General features: G+C 38.0%; 1 protein-coding gene across 9 annotated transcripts in view; it reads right to left on the bottom strand.

Moving 5' to 3' along the window:
- ATG5 (autophagy related 5) overlaps positions 1-14,291 on the bottom strand; it is a 277,829-nt gene extending 263,538 nt beyond the window's left edge. For 5 of the 9 annotated variants that reach the window (XM_078369889.1, XM_017971288.4, XM_078369888.1 and 2 more), the window contains exons 1-2: positions 14,031-14,291; positions 166-331 (exon numbers count right to left, since the gene is read on the bottom strand). In XM_078369889.1, coding sequence (XP_078226015.1) covers positions 166-273 — 108 coding nt within the window. In that variant the 5' untranslated portion in view covers positions 274-331; positions 14,031-14,291. Of the gene's footprint in view, positions 1-165; positions 332-5,976; positions 6,065-14,030 lie in introns of all 9 variants that reach the window. The other 4 variants (XM_078369890.1, XM_035296419.3, XM_008994843.5 and 1 more) reach the window with 2 other exon arrangements.
- Positions 14,292-15,344: the final 1,053 nt, after the last annotated feature.

Below are 15,344 nucleotides of genomic sequence, written 5' to 3' on the forward strand. Positions count from 1 at the left end.
GGTGATTACTTCCTTCTTTATGCTTATCTGTGTTGTTTTTCCAAAATAAGCATGAATTACCTGTATATAAATGTTACGTAACAGCCTCCAAGTTCTTAGAGCTTTTTTTTTTTTACAAAAGTGGACAAAGTTAAATATCCCATTTGCCATAATCAATATACTTACATAGTATGGTTCTGCTTCCCTTTCAGTTATCTCATCCTGATAAAGCGTGAAGCAAGTTGGAATTCGTCCAAACCACACATCTCGAAGCACATCTTTGTCATCTGTCATTCTTCCAGTGGTTAAAGCAGTACATACAGGCTAAATTCTTTTTTCAACAAAAGCCAAACTGAAAATAAAAAGAAGAGCATTAGTCAGATCCTTCCAAGGATGAATGAATTTGCTAGAAAACAAAAGATTATTTAAAAAATTAATGCCATGAAGATTATCCACTTAAAAAAAAAAAAGGTGTGATCGCCAATCTTTAGAATGCAAAAAAAGAGTACCAGAAATTCTTTTTTTTTTTTTTTAAATTTTTTATTGGATTTTAGGTTTTGGGGTACATGAGCAGAGCATGCAAGACAGTTGCATAGGTACACACATGGCAGTGTGCTTTGCTTTCCTTCTCCCCTTCATCCACATTTGGCATTTCTCCCCAGGCTATCCCTCCCCACCTCCCCAGAAATTCTAAGTATAGTTATTATTTAAGTGAATCAGAAAAGTAACTAATTCAAAATTACATATGCAAGTAATGTTCACTGCATATTCAAGTAATGAACCACAGTCAAAATGAAACTATACTTGCATCATTCTTCCAAGCCTGGAAGAGTCTACTGCTTAACTAAACAGAAGCTTCACCCATACCGTATGAATCCTGAAACTGCAAAGTATCATTCTCACAATTACTCCTGCCCCATCCAATATATTCACCTTTTCCTACTCCAGATAGTTCTTCCTCTCTTCCTGCAAAAATACTCTCCCATCTTAGAAAATATTTCTTTCACCTTAGTAAAAAATCTTTCTATAAACCCATTCCCCATTCTAAATTTCATCCTGACCACAATTTAATCCCACCAACACTTCTATTTTAATTATTACACTTCTTTTTGTAAACCCTCTACCAAAAGTAGCCTTTTATTTATTGATTTGTTTTTCAATTTTTTTATTGCATTTTAGGTTTTGGGGTACATGAGCAGAACATGCAACACAGTTGCATAGGTACACACAAAAGTAGCCTTTTAAACACCTTTCTCTGTATACCATTATTCCCCTACCTAGTATGCTCCTCTCTCACCTATTCAAATTACTACTCTGCAAACCAAGCTCACAGTCCTGTGGCCGCAATCAAAGAGTAAATGCTCCCACTTGGGTCTCTCAGAATATTTCCTATGTCACAAATACAGCACTAGATCTGCAAAACGATATTCTAGGTTTGGCATAAGGACATAGCTTTTGACCTCTTTAATATCCAAGTGTCTTCCAGTGCTAATACTTTACAACTGAATAACACAACACAATGTACAACATAAGTAAATGCTGAAGTAAATACTGTTGATAATATAAGCTTAGAGTAACTCAATACATGGCACTTGGATACTAAGACTCAGTATACTTATCCAAATAATATTTATCTTTGATAGGCAGCTAATTCATAATTTATCACAATGTATCCTGTGAAAACATTCTAAATCTTATGAGTTTAGCCAAATATGAATTATTAACACTGAATTATTGAAGTAGCTTGTTTCCCTTTTTTTTTTTCTCTTCCACTGACCAATGACAAGAACATTAAGACTGTCATAAATTAATTAGTCAAAGAAAGAAAAAGTTGGAGGTCAACTGAATTCAATGTCATCTACAGGTAAGTAAACTGCAAGTGTTGGAAAAAATATGTCCAACATAAAAGTACTAGGCAACAAGAACGCTGGTTTTTAAACTGAGTCCAGTGCTCTTTTCCAGCATACTCCAGTGTTTTCACTTTTATTAAACTATATCCATAAAAACAACTATTTTAAGCAAATGATATACATGCATGTAAACTTCATATCATGGCACATTGAGAAGCTTCAAATTCAAACAACCATTGAGTTTCTGCATAGGGCAAAAAATTTCCAAGTTTACAAAATGACACAAAATTAACTCACTGAAAATAGGAAAGACCTCCCTACTTCCTGATTCCACTAATAGCTTGCTCTTTTTAAAGTAAATTTACTAGTGGCAAAAAATAATAAAATCTAGGTTATGACAAATAAGTAAATCTAAAATCAAATCTGATATAAAGGTGGTATGCAGTTGTTTCTGCAGCCATGATACATCCAGTTAATCCAACTGAGATTCACCTTTTGACGATGAAGAGAAAAACAGTTTGAGACAAAGAGTTCCTTTACAAAAAATCTTTAAGAAACTTTAATTATAAGCTTAAAGTTGAAGACACTATATTGTCACTATTGATATTATTTTTCTTCTCAGAAGAAGCAAATAGAAAATATAATCTAAGACAATTAATTGTTCTTCCCCCCTCCCCAAGCACTGTCCTCCTCTCAAGGAGGTATAATAATCTGATTGGTCAGATTCCAGGACACCATTCGAGCCATGTTTATTAATAGACAGGGATCATCATAAACTAAAATATCATACATGTGAATGTGGCTCCCTCCTCTCTCCTTTAGGCTACCAGATGAGAACCCTGACCATCCTGCTCTTTCTTTCCATGACATTCTCTTCTGTTTCTCTTTTCCACAAGTCAGGAACAGTAAAATGAATGACCAATGCTCTCTGTTTCTGAGTCCCTTCCCAAAAGAGATACAAATATAGACTTAGGGGAAGGCAGAACACCTCAAGACTCCAACCACAGGCTTGGGTTTCCAAGTCTTATGTTCCAGCAAAGTTTACCAAAGTTCTACAGTAGGATTTCAAGTACAAAAGCTAGTGAAAGATAAACTGGTACTTTATTTCCCATATGCCATTGTTTCTTACATGTTTTTTTTTCTTTTTTTGGCAAGACCTCAAAGGAAGAGCTACCTCAGCCAAAGCAGCCAAAGGTATAATATGGTAAAGTTGATACGAATTTTGCAAAACAAACTCTGCAAAACAGATTTATGAAAACTGCAAAGGAAGCTGCTTACCACCTCAAAATACACAGACCCAAATTTATAGCATCTTAAAATGTTAATCTTTCAAATATTAATGTTTACCCATAATAAATTATATAAGAAAGCATGTTTCCAGTGAATACACTTAACTGTAAAAATATGTAAGAAAAATTGGGGATTTCCAGAAATAGTGCCTTAATGCAATAGAAAAAAAAAAATTGGGGATACATGAATAAAACTAAAGGATGTAAGTTTTCCTTTTTTAAAGAGGCAATAAAACAAAGTTGAACTCTTGAGAGGCACTATAGACCAAGAGTTAGAAATGTAATATGTGGAGCCAAACTGTCTGGATCTAAAACTACCTCCACCACTTACAGTGTGACCTCAGGTAAGTGATTTAACTTCTCTATTTCTGTTTCCTCATCTGTAAAACAGGAAAACCACACTTACCACATTGGATACATGAATTAAATTAATTAATGCATGTAAAGCATGGCCAGGCACAGTGGCTCACGCCTGTAATCCCAGCACTTTGGGAGGCCAAATCGTGTGGGTCACCTGAGGTCTGGAGTTCAAGACTAGCCTGGCCAACCTGGTGAAACCTTATCTCTACTAAAAATACAAAAATAAGCTGGGTGTGGTGGCGGACACCTGTAATCCCAGCTACTCAGGAGGCTGAGGCAGGAGAATCACTTGAACCCAGGAGGCGGAGGTTGCAATGAGCCAAGATTGAGCCATCGCACTCCAGCCTTGGCGACAAGAGCAAAACTCCATATCAAAAAAAAAAAAAAAGTAAAGAACTCGAACAATGTCTATCATATAATATGTACTATAAAGATTATCTACCATTATGATTTACAGAACAAGAACATGTCTCAAAAAATGTTTAAAAGCTAACATTTAAAGACTTTAAAAACTAATAATCAAAAGTATTATATAAACAGGAATAATAGGAATTAAAAATAGCTAAAAATTTTGCAGTAAACACTGCTAATAATATGCAATTTAGAGTCAAATATTTAATTGTTTGATATGCCTAGCTGTGTAACAGATGCTAAAAGAATAATAATTGACTTTTAAAAACAGTCACGGCCGGGTACAGTGGCTCACACCTGTAATCCCAGTACTTTGGGAAGCTGAGGAGGGTGGACCACGAGGTCAAAAGATTGAGAACACCCTGGCCAACATGGTGAAACCCCACCTCTACTAAAAATGCAAAAATTATCTGGGTGTGGTGGCACGAGCCTGTAGTCCAGGCTACTCGGGAGGCTGAGGCAGGAGAATCGCTTGAACCCAGGAGGAGGAGGTTGCAGCGAGCTGAGATTGTGTCACTGCACTCCAGCCTAGCAACAGAGTGAGACTCCGTCCCCCACCAAAAAAACAAAAAAACACCTCAGTCAATAACAAGGTATAATCTCCAAATCTACTAAACATACCATACACTTACTGTCCTTTCTGTGCCTTTGCCCATGCTGGTGGTCCCATCAACCTAAAGCAGTCTTCTCCACCTTGTCTTCCAACTTAAACATCCTTTAGAACCCAGCTCAAAATAACCTTTCTTCTACACATAACTCAGGCAGAACCCTCCTTGTTTTCTTTTGGCACCTCTACTTTTCCTCTACCCTTGTAAGTTTATATCAATGGTATTTATTTGCACATCTCCTCCAGTAGACTGTAATAGATTCCCTTAGGGAAAAGGATCATATCTCATTCATCTTTTCAACTATGATACTTGGAATGGTATCTGGAATTCACTGGTGCTCAAAAAACACTTGCTGAATTTGAATTTGTTGGAAAGACAATGTATAAATATAAAATTACAGAACCAGACAGAATTCTGAAAAATGAGGTAAGCAGATGAGATTAGATAATAAAAATTAGATAACAGATTATATACTACTTTAAATATCAAGTAACCCTAGAAACACTACATTTTACATTACCTCACACTTGATACAAGTCTGTATGTTCCCATTTTACAAATTATAAATTTAAGATGAAGATGTCAGATGATTTTTTCTAAAATCTGTGGCTAATAAATGGCAGAACCAAAATTAGAAGCCACATCCTAACTCAGATTTCTAATCTCATACTCTTTCCATCATATTATACTGATTGCCAGCATCCCTTCCAACTCCAAAACATCCATATGTCCATGGTATAATTAACTGTTACTTTATGAGAGCTTTCATGGGGCAGAGGGGAAAGGGGTATTGGAGATATTAATATATCCTATAGTGTTCAAAGAATTTTAAAAGATGTGGAACTTGAAGAACGAATAGAATATGGACAGGCAAAAACGGTGACAAATATTCTAATAGGGCAAAACAGCATCAATAAAGGTATTAAGTAGGCAGGCGCAACATACATGCCAACTTTTAAGGAAATTTTGAGTTGAGAGTAGTATTAATAAATAACGAAACAGCTGATACTGTAACATGTTATAACATTACATGTGACCTTTAGGCAAGTCACTTTACTTCACTAAGCCTCAATTTCCTTACTTGTGAAATGGAATTAATATTACCCAAGTCACAAGGTTGTTCCAGGAAAAAAAAAAAATCCATAAAGTGTTTGATACAATAATGGACACATGGTAAGTGCTAAGAAATGCAAGCAATTATTATTCCTCTAATGTCAAATCTGTAAATGTAAAATGAGACTAGACCATGAAGCGTACCAAACAGAAGACTGAGGGCAATCTCAATTTAATCCACCAGTCCTATAGTGCCTACAGGTTTTAGAATGGTAAAATAAAAACAATTACCTGGTAGCAGTGCACAAAAGGAGAGCGTTGAGTCAGAGAGGCTAGCCAGAAGAAATTTCAGCAACTAAGGCAAAAAGTAATGAGTGTCTGACCTAGAGAGGTAGTCTGGACAAGAAAAATGTGGCACATACATACCATGGAATACTATGCAGCCATAAAAAACGATGAGTTCGGGTCCTTTGTAGGGACATGGATGAATCTGCAAACCATCACTGTCAGGAAACTGACACAAGAAGAGAAAATCAAACACCACATGTTCTCGCTCATAGGTGGGTGTTTAACAATGAGAACAATGAACACAGGGAGGGGAGCATGACACACTGTGGTCTGTTGGGGAAGAATATAGGAGGGACAGCAAGTGGTAGGGAGGTTGGGGAGGGATAACATGGGGAATAATGCCAGATATAGGTGACAGGGGATGGAGGCAGCAAACCACATTGCCATGTATGTACCTATGCAACAATCCTGCATGTTCTGCACATGTACCCCAGAATCTAAAGTGCAATAAAATATATATTTTTTTAAAAAAGAAACAAACAAAATGAATTCAGGTACTTAGAGAGGATTTTTAAGAACCCAGTTGCCATTGTTCTGGAGACCCAGCTATCTTTCTGACCTGAGTTTCCATGAGGCTTGTTTCTATCCTCAACAATAAATACCCTGTTTCATTATGATAATCTGAAAAAAAAATTGACTGACAAATTCTAATATTTTGTGCTTTTTTATTGAATGAGAGAAAAAAACTAAAATGTATTTTTTTATTGTTTTTCCTGAAAGGCATCTTCTGTATTGATGATCAGCTGTCAATTATCATGAGATGGATTATCCAAGCCACTTCTCTCTTGAATCTGCCATAAAGACCTTCCTTTCTGAATAACCCATCCCAGAACATTTGTTTCTGTTGCTCAGCTACTGTATAATGGAAAAATATATGTTAATTATATTACTAATCAAAATAAAATAAATGAAGGTGATTAATCAGGAAAAAAAGGAATATAGGGCATCCAAATGGAAAGGAAGAAGTAAAATTATTCTTGTTTGCAGATGATATATTATATATAAAAAAGCCTAAAGACTCCACCAAAAAAAAAATGAAAACTGATAAACCAATTCAGTAAAGTTGCAGGATATAAAATCAACATACAATAATCAATAGCATTTTTATGTGCCAACAGTGAACAATGTGAAAAAAAAAATTTAGAAAGTAATCCCATTTGTAAAAGTCACAAACAAAATTAAATAGCTAGGAATTAATTTAACCAAAGCAGCAAAAGATTTCTATAATGAAAACTATAAAACACTGTTGAAAGAAACAGAAGAGAAAAAGAAAAATATTCCATATTCATGGATTGGAGGAATAAATATTGCTTAAATGTTTATAATACCCAAAGCAATCTACAGATTCAATTCAATCTCCATCAAAATACAAATTACATTCTTCAGAGAAATAGAAAAACAATCCTAAAATTTACATAGAGCCGCAAAAGACCCAGAATAGCCTAAGCTATCATAAGCAAAAGGAACAAAACTGGAAGAACCACATTATCAGACTTCAAATTATTCTACAGAATCTTAGTAACCAAAAAAGCATGGTACTGCCATAAAATCAGACACAAAAACAATGGAACAGGACCCAGAAATAATTCACACACCTACAGTGAGCTAATCCACACACCTACAGAAATCTACACACCCATATGGAACTCATTTTTAAAAAAGGGGCTAAAAGTATATAGTAGGGGAAAGACATTCTCTTCAATAAACGGTGATAGGAAACTGGATATCCACATGCAGTAGAATGAAACTAGACCCCTCTCATCATATGCAAAAATAAAATAAAAAATGGATTAAAAATTTAAACCTAAGACCTCAAACTATGAAATGACTGCAAAAAAAACATTAGGGAAACTCTCCAGGACATGGATGTGGGCAAATATTTCTCGAGTAATACCCTACAAGCACAGGCAACCAAAGCAAAAATGGACAAATGGGAGCACAATGAGTTAAAAAGCTTCTGCGCATCAAGGGAAATAAAGTGAACAAACAACCCATAAGATGGGAGAAAATATTTGCAAACTACTCACCTGACAAGAGATTGAAACCAGAATATATAAGAAGTTCAAACAACTAAGAAAAAAATCTAACAAATGGTGAAAAACAGATGAGTCTTTCCAAGGAAGAAAGAGAAGTTGGTGAAAAATGATTGAGGAATAAAGAACAAGGGCAGAGAAGATTTAGAAGTTGACAGCACGCAAAATACAGTAAGGTAGTTAAGGGGCTTTGAAATCAGACTGACATGGGTTTAAACCCTGATTTCCACCTGTTAATGTGTCTTGGACAACAAACCCATCCTTTTCGAATCTCCTATCTGTAAAATGAAGATAATTGTAATTTTCACAGGGCTGTTATGTGTTTGGCACATTTGGTAACCACTCAATAAACAATGTATCTTTTAGTACACAGTTTCCTCGTATTTCCTGGCTCCTCTGCTTTAACACTCTTTCCCTCTTTTGGCCAACTCTTTTATCCCCTCTGGGTCAACTCTTAAAGAGTCAGCTTAGTATCAGCTCCTTGGGAAGCTTTCCCCTAAGCAGCCTCCAGTCTAATTACTACTACCTTTTTTTTTTTTTGAGACAGAATCTTGCTCCATCACCCAGCTGGAGTGCACTGGCACGATCTCAGTGTACTGCAAACTCCGCCTCTCAGGCTCAAGTGATTTTCCTGCCTCAGCCTCCCAAGTAGCTGGACTACAGGCACACACCACCACGCCTGGCTAATTCTTGCATTTTTAGTAGAGATGGGGTTTCATCATGTTGGCCAGAATGGTCTCGATCTCCTGACCTTGGATCCACCTGCCTCACACCTGCCTTGGCCTCCCAAAGTGCTAGGATTACAAGCATGAGCTACCTCACCCAGCTCTTATTACTTCCATAATAGCAGGCAATGCAGTTATCTGTTTATCTTATCTGCCTCCTGTGCCTCCCCATATTGAACTGGGAGTTCTTTGCTAGTGAAATTGAGTCATACGTACCCTCTTATCACCAATATTAGTAGTTAGCACATAGCAGGCTTTGAAATTTTTGTTAAGTAATGGGGAAAATATATACATATATGAATCTAGCTACTTAAGAAATTTTCTCCCTAAACTCCCTTCCAAATCAGTACAGTCACACTTTAAATTCAGCATATTTTGTTATTTTAGAAATATCTTCCATCTCCTACATATATTACACCATCATCGCCATCCATCCAATTTCAAGGAAATATCTTGGAAATAAATTCCAACCCATGATGCAATTTACTAGAAGTAAGTTTCTTGAGGGCAGGGGCTATACTATTCTATTTTCTGCATCTAGTCAGAGCCTGGGACAGAGTAGGTGCCCAAACCAACATCTGTTAACCAGTCATTCAGTAAATGGCATGGTGTGGTAACAATACAATGCACAACTAACAGTTTCTTCCACTCTACACACCAAGAAAGACTAAGCTACCACCCGAAGTAATTTTCATTGACAAAACCCCCAACTATCTTTTTATTTTTATTTATTTATTTATTTATTTATTTTGAGACGGAGTTTCACTCTTGTTACCCAGGCTGGAGTGCAATGGCGCGATATCGGCTCACCGCAACCTCCGCCTCCTGGGTTCAGGCAATTCTCCTGCCTCAGCCTCCTGAGTAGCTGGGATTACAGGCACGCGCCACTGTGCCCAGCTAATTTTCTGTATTTTATTTTATTTTTTTCTTCTTATTATTTTTTTATTTTTGGAGGTTTCAGTGGGACGGGAGAATCACAAGGAATCAGGTGTTCAGAGGAATATATTGAGTAGAGGTGAGGAACTAGGATGTTGAAAAGTAAAAAAAGGAGAGAAGGAGAGGAAGAAAGAGGAAGAAAAAAGGGAGAGAGAACAGGAATATTGCTTCATTCTAAAAATGGGTATTAATGGCCGATCAATATTTTGTGTATTTAAAATGGAGAACTCTATAAATATTTACTGAGTTTACTTGTTCCGGATCTGAGTTGAAGTCCTGGATATCCTTATTAATTTTTTGTCTCATTGAGTCTAAATCTCGTTATGGGTCTTATGTATCTGGGTATTAAGATCTCTTATTGTTACATTGATCCTTTTACCACTGTATCTTTGTTGCTTTGAAATCTATTTTATCAAATGTGAGAATTGCAACTCCTGCTTTTTGTTTATTTATTTATTTATTTTTGCTCTCCATTTGGTTGGTAAATTTTTCTCCAACCCTTTGTTTTGAGTCTTTGTGTATCTTTGGATACACCGTTAGGTTTTGGCTGTATCTTTTGATTGGGGGATTTAGTCGATTTAAATTTAGGGTTACTGCCATTTGATGTTAACTGGCTATTTTATCCATTCATTGATGTAAATTCTTCTTCATGTTGATGCTCTTTCCTTTTTGGTATATTTTTAGAAAGATTGTTCCTTTCTATGTATAATGCTTCTTTCAGAAGTTCTTGTAAAGCAGGCCTGGTGGTAATAAAATCTCTGAGTACTTGCTTGTTCATAAAAGATTTTATTTTTCCCTCAATTGTGAAGCTTACTTTGGCAGGATATGAGATTCTAGGCTGAAAGTTCTGTTCTTTAAGTATGTCGAATATTGGCCCCCACTCTCTTCTGGCTTGTAGGGTTTCCGCTGAGAGATCTGCCGTAAGTCTAATAGGCTTCACTTTATGGGTAACCTGGCCTTTCTCTCTGGCTGCCCTTAGTATTTTCTCCTTTGTTTCGATCCTGGTGAATCTAACGATTATGTGCCTTGGGATTGCTCTTCTTGAGGAATACCTTTGTGGTGTTCTCTGTATTATCTGGGGTTGAATAGTGTCCTGCTTTGCTAGATTGGGAAAATTTTCCTGGATAATATCCTGAAAAGTATTTTCCAGGTTGGATTCATTCTCTCCATCACATTCAGGTACACCAATCAAACGTAGATTGGGTCTTTTCACAAAGTCCCATATTTCTTGGAGACTTTGCTCATTCCTTTTCATCCTTTTTTCTCTATTCTTGTCTTGTCATTTTATTTCATTAAGTTGGTCTTTGACCTCTGATATCCTTTCTTCTGCTTGATTCATTCTGCTATTTAAACTTGTGCATATTTCACTAAGTTCTCGTATTGTATTTTTCAGCTCCGTTAGTTCATTTATATTCCTCTCTATATTGTCTATTCTTTTCAGCATTTCGTCAAACCTTTTTTCAAAGTTCTTAGTTTCTTTACATTGGGTTAGAACAAGTTCTTTTAATTCCCCGAAGTTTCCCAACTACCTAGAAATATCAAATACTTACTAGACTAAGTGTGTAAACATCAAAAAATAATAATCTATGCTGGCTGATCTTCCTTTAAATTCATAAACACTAACCTCAAAACCAGGCCCTTAGTACCGCCTAGAGTTCCTACTTTTCCCTAGTCCATTTATTCTCCCACTTTCCCAGATCACTATGCCATACTTTCTCCTCCCTCAAATGTTCACTTCTTCCTCCTCCTCCTCCTCCTCCTCTCCCTCTCTCAGCTAATGGCCTTGCTTTCTATTTCCTTCTATCCTGTTACTGTGAATCAGTGATTCTCAACAGGAATTTTACCAAATGCCCCACCCTGGGAGGCAGGAAATTCTGTAAATCTCTCCAAACTCTAAAAGTTGAAATGCTCCAGGACTCAGTCCTTGAACCACTCCCTTGGAGATTTCTCACATGGTTTTAAATACCACTTATACATTTACACTCCCACATTTTTATCTTCTGTCCAGGCTTCTCTTTTGAACTGGCTGGCTTTACATATACATATGACATTTCCATTTAGAAATTTAACATATACAAAACCAAAAACCATTTCAGATCTTCCTTCCTACTCTCTCCTATCACTATCACTCTGTGGGCTTTTCTATTTCACAAAGTGGGAAAGTCCTCTTTTTCCTTTTTTCTTTTTTCTTTTTAAGAGACAGGGTTTCACTATCACCCAGGATGGACTACAGTGACAGGATCATGGGTCACTGTAACCTTGAGCTCAACGGGGTCAAGTGATCTTCCCCTCCCATCTCAGCCTCTCACTTAGCTAGGACTACAGCCTCATGCCACTATGTCCAGCTAATTTTTTATTTTATTTTTTTGTAGAAACAGGGTCTCGTTATGTTGCCCAGGTAGGTGATTCTCCCAAAGCTGGTATTAGAAGCATGAGCCACCATGCCCGGCCAAGTTCTATTCTTTAGTTGCTCAGTCCATAACCCTTGGAATCATCCTTGACACTTCTACCTACTTGCTCTAAAATGTCTAGAATCTGGTCATTTCACACTACCTCCACTATTAATACCCTGATTCACGTCATCTTGACCCTTAACCTGGATAAATGCAATGGCCTACTAACAGCTCTCACTATTTCTGCATCTGCTGCATACAGACAACACAGCAATCAGACCTTTTAAAACACAAATTATATCACCTTACTCCTTATTCAAAATCCAACTCATTCTAAGTACAAACTAAAGTTCTTATAAATTCCTACATGGCCCCAAATGACTTGGCCCCATTTCCACCTAAGTATCCACTACTTCTTTCCCTCCTGTTCATCCTTTTCCAGCCAAACAAGCTAGTACCCTCCTGTCTCAGGGATTCTGTGGTAGCTCTTTCTAAGTGGCACCCTTCTTTATCACCTTTAGGCCTCCACGTTAATATCATCTTTTCTATGGCCACCACTCCCATCTCTTGGGCATTCCCTATATCCCTTCATTGCTTTATTTTTTTCTCTAGCACTTTCCACCACTTGACATATACAGTTGGCCCTCCATACTCATGGGTTCTTTGTCCTTGTATTCAACTAATCATGAATGAAAAGATATTCAGGGAAGAAAAAAAGGTCAGTACTGAACATGTATAGACTCTTTTGTCATTATTCCCTAAACAATACACTGTAACAACTATTTATACAGCATTTATGTTGTATTGGGTATTGTGAGTAATCTAGAGTTGAGTTAAAGACAGGAGGATGTGCACAGGTTATCTGCAAACACTACACCATTTTACAACGGGGATTGAGCATCTGAGGACTTTGGTATCCAAGGGAGGTCCTGGAATCAATTTCCCACAGATATCAAGGGATAAGAAAGACTGTACAGTAATTTTTGTATCCATGTCTCCTCACCCCATCCCCAAAGTGGAACTTCATTATGGCAGGGATTTTTATTCCTTTGTTCCCTGTTTCATTTACTGTCTTATCCAGTCCCTAACACATAGGAGGTACTCAGTTTGGGGGAAATTAATGAAACGAACACACACTTAAGGTGTGCACACTATTCTAAAAACCTATATCCATACGGTTCCATTCTGTTCATTTTTACCTAATTTTAAGTAGTATTTCTTTGAAGATCAAAGCACAGCTTACATCTGGTGTAAAATTCCTCTCAATCACTACCCTTAGCCCAACATCCTTATTTTCAAATTCAAAATTCAACCAGAAACTCCCTCTATGGAAATCACAAATAGTTCAGTTCAGAGCCAAGTATCCAGTTTCAAGGTCTCAAAAATTTAACAAGCCAATTCTGGAAGGCTTTGGAAGTTCAGCTACTGTCTTTTAAGTCTCCGGGTTCTGATTGCTCAAGACATGCTGTGTCTCCTCACCCCTCAGAAAAATCTAGAACCAATACAGTTTCCTAGCCTCCTCAAGTTCAGGATAATTTTAAAATAACCCAAAGTACAAATGAAGTATGTAAAAGTGTCTTGCCAACAGAAAATGTCTTTGGTAGCACTAAATATTATTATCAAAATGAGACAAAGAATATCGTAACAAGATAAATTGTTTGTAGGATATACCCACTGAGTTTGGATAGACTTGCACTGCACTGTGCAATAACTAAGGTTTAAATAACTGTTCCACGAAAAATTCAGGTCCTGAACTGAACTCTGGAGGCTGCGACTAGGCTCTCGCTTTCCTACCTTAATAAACAACAGACAGATACCCTAAGAGGGACCTCACAGGCCACACCCGCCAACCAGCCTCAGGGCTCCGGGGGCGGCGTCTCGCCAACCCCACCTCTGCCAAGAGGAACCACCTTCACCCGCCACAGCCGCCGGGCGGGCGCTCCTCCAGGCAGCTACTCACCCCTCCTTCCTACCACACCTACCTGTCCCCTCCCCAGCCCTCCTCCTCCAGGAATTTCCTCACACTAGGGGACACACACACGTACCCTACCCGAAGCGACGGCTCCTCCTTCCAGCTCCCCGCATCGGTGGGGACGCCTGGATCCCGGGCTCCGGAGGGGTGGCCGGGCAGGTTGCCCGCCTGACACAGTGTCCTGCGGGTACCCGGCAGCAGGACTCCAGGAAGCCCGCGCAGCCGCAAAAAGAACTGGCGCGGAGGTCGGAGCCGAACACTGCTGCACTTCCGCCCTCTGGTATCCAGCAAATACGACCGGCAGCACCTCGGAGCCCTGGAAGCGCACAAGTCCAGTCACCCTCGGCGCCCGGAGATGACGTCATGAGACCCCACGTGGCCCGAACTCCGCCCTCAGTGTGCTGCTCAACCCCGCGAGGCCCGAGCCGTTCTTGAGCATGCGCCAACGGAGCAGTGCGCTGGAGCTCGGGGCTTTGAACTCCAAGTTCATAGCTTCTACCTGCTGAGAGTCTCACGTCAAAGCGTAGTCATTGGGGCTTGGGGAAGTTAATGTAACAGTTCCGTAAGAACAGTTTTTAAAATACTGAAACACTTCCTCCCTAAAGCTTAATCGCAACATCCCTTTCTTCCCGGCATCACAACAGTATTAATAAAAACATTAGTTTTCAAAGTACTTTCCCATCCATTTTCACATTTGATCTTCTCTGCTTTGTTAGAACTGCGACAGGCATTAATAGCCGAATTTAACAGAAGACTATGTAAGTACTGAATCCCCCCACCAATCCAAGAGTACATATCTTTAGCTTACTGTTTGTGAAAATAATTAATAAACTTACTAATAAAGAATGTTTGAATTGGCTCTTTCCAGAAGTCTTACCAGGCATTTAAGGTTTTTCTCTTAATTACACATGCCCTAATGCCATGCTTGTTAAGTAAGTACTGTGCTGAGACTCAAAACAGGGGCTTGATTATTGGTAAGATAAGGAAAACTCTAGTAGTAGCACAGGATTCTTTTACAAAGAAAAATCTTCTTGGAATCAGACTAAGTACAATTATTTTCAAATGGTAAATTACAGTCCCTTAGTGGGTATCTAAATCAAGTTAGGGAAGCATGACCAGCATCTTTTAAAATGAAATAAAATATTAAATACCAGCATGCTTCACGCATGTAAAGGGTAAATATTGTTTCCTAAATTTTTTACTTCAGTGTATATGTAGTGTACACTGGATAAAAATGTGAAATACATTTTTTAGTAAGGGTAGCATTCAGAAAAGTTTGAAAGCTACAGTTTTGGTCTTCTTCATCTATTCCATGTAGAAATTCTTACTACAGTGTCCCCAGTAAACAACCACTAGCCTCTGTAAGAAAGCTCATGGGATGAAGATG

The sequence above is a fragment of the Callithrix jacchus genome, chromosome 4 (assembly GCF_049354715.1).
Source record: "Callithrix jacchus isolate 240 chromosome 4, calJac240_pri, whole genome shotgun sequence".
In the NCBI taxonomy this organism is placed as follows: Eukaryota; Metazoa; Chordata; class Mammalia; order Primates; family Cebidae; genus Callithrix; species Callithrix jacchus.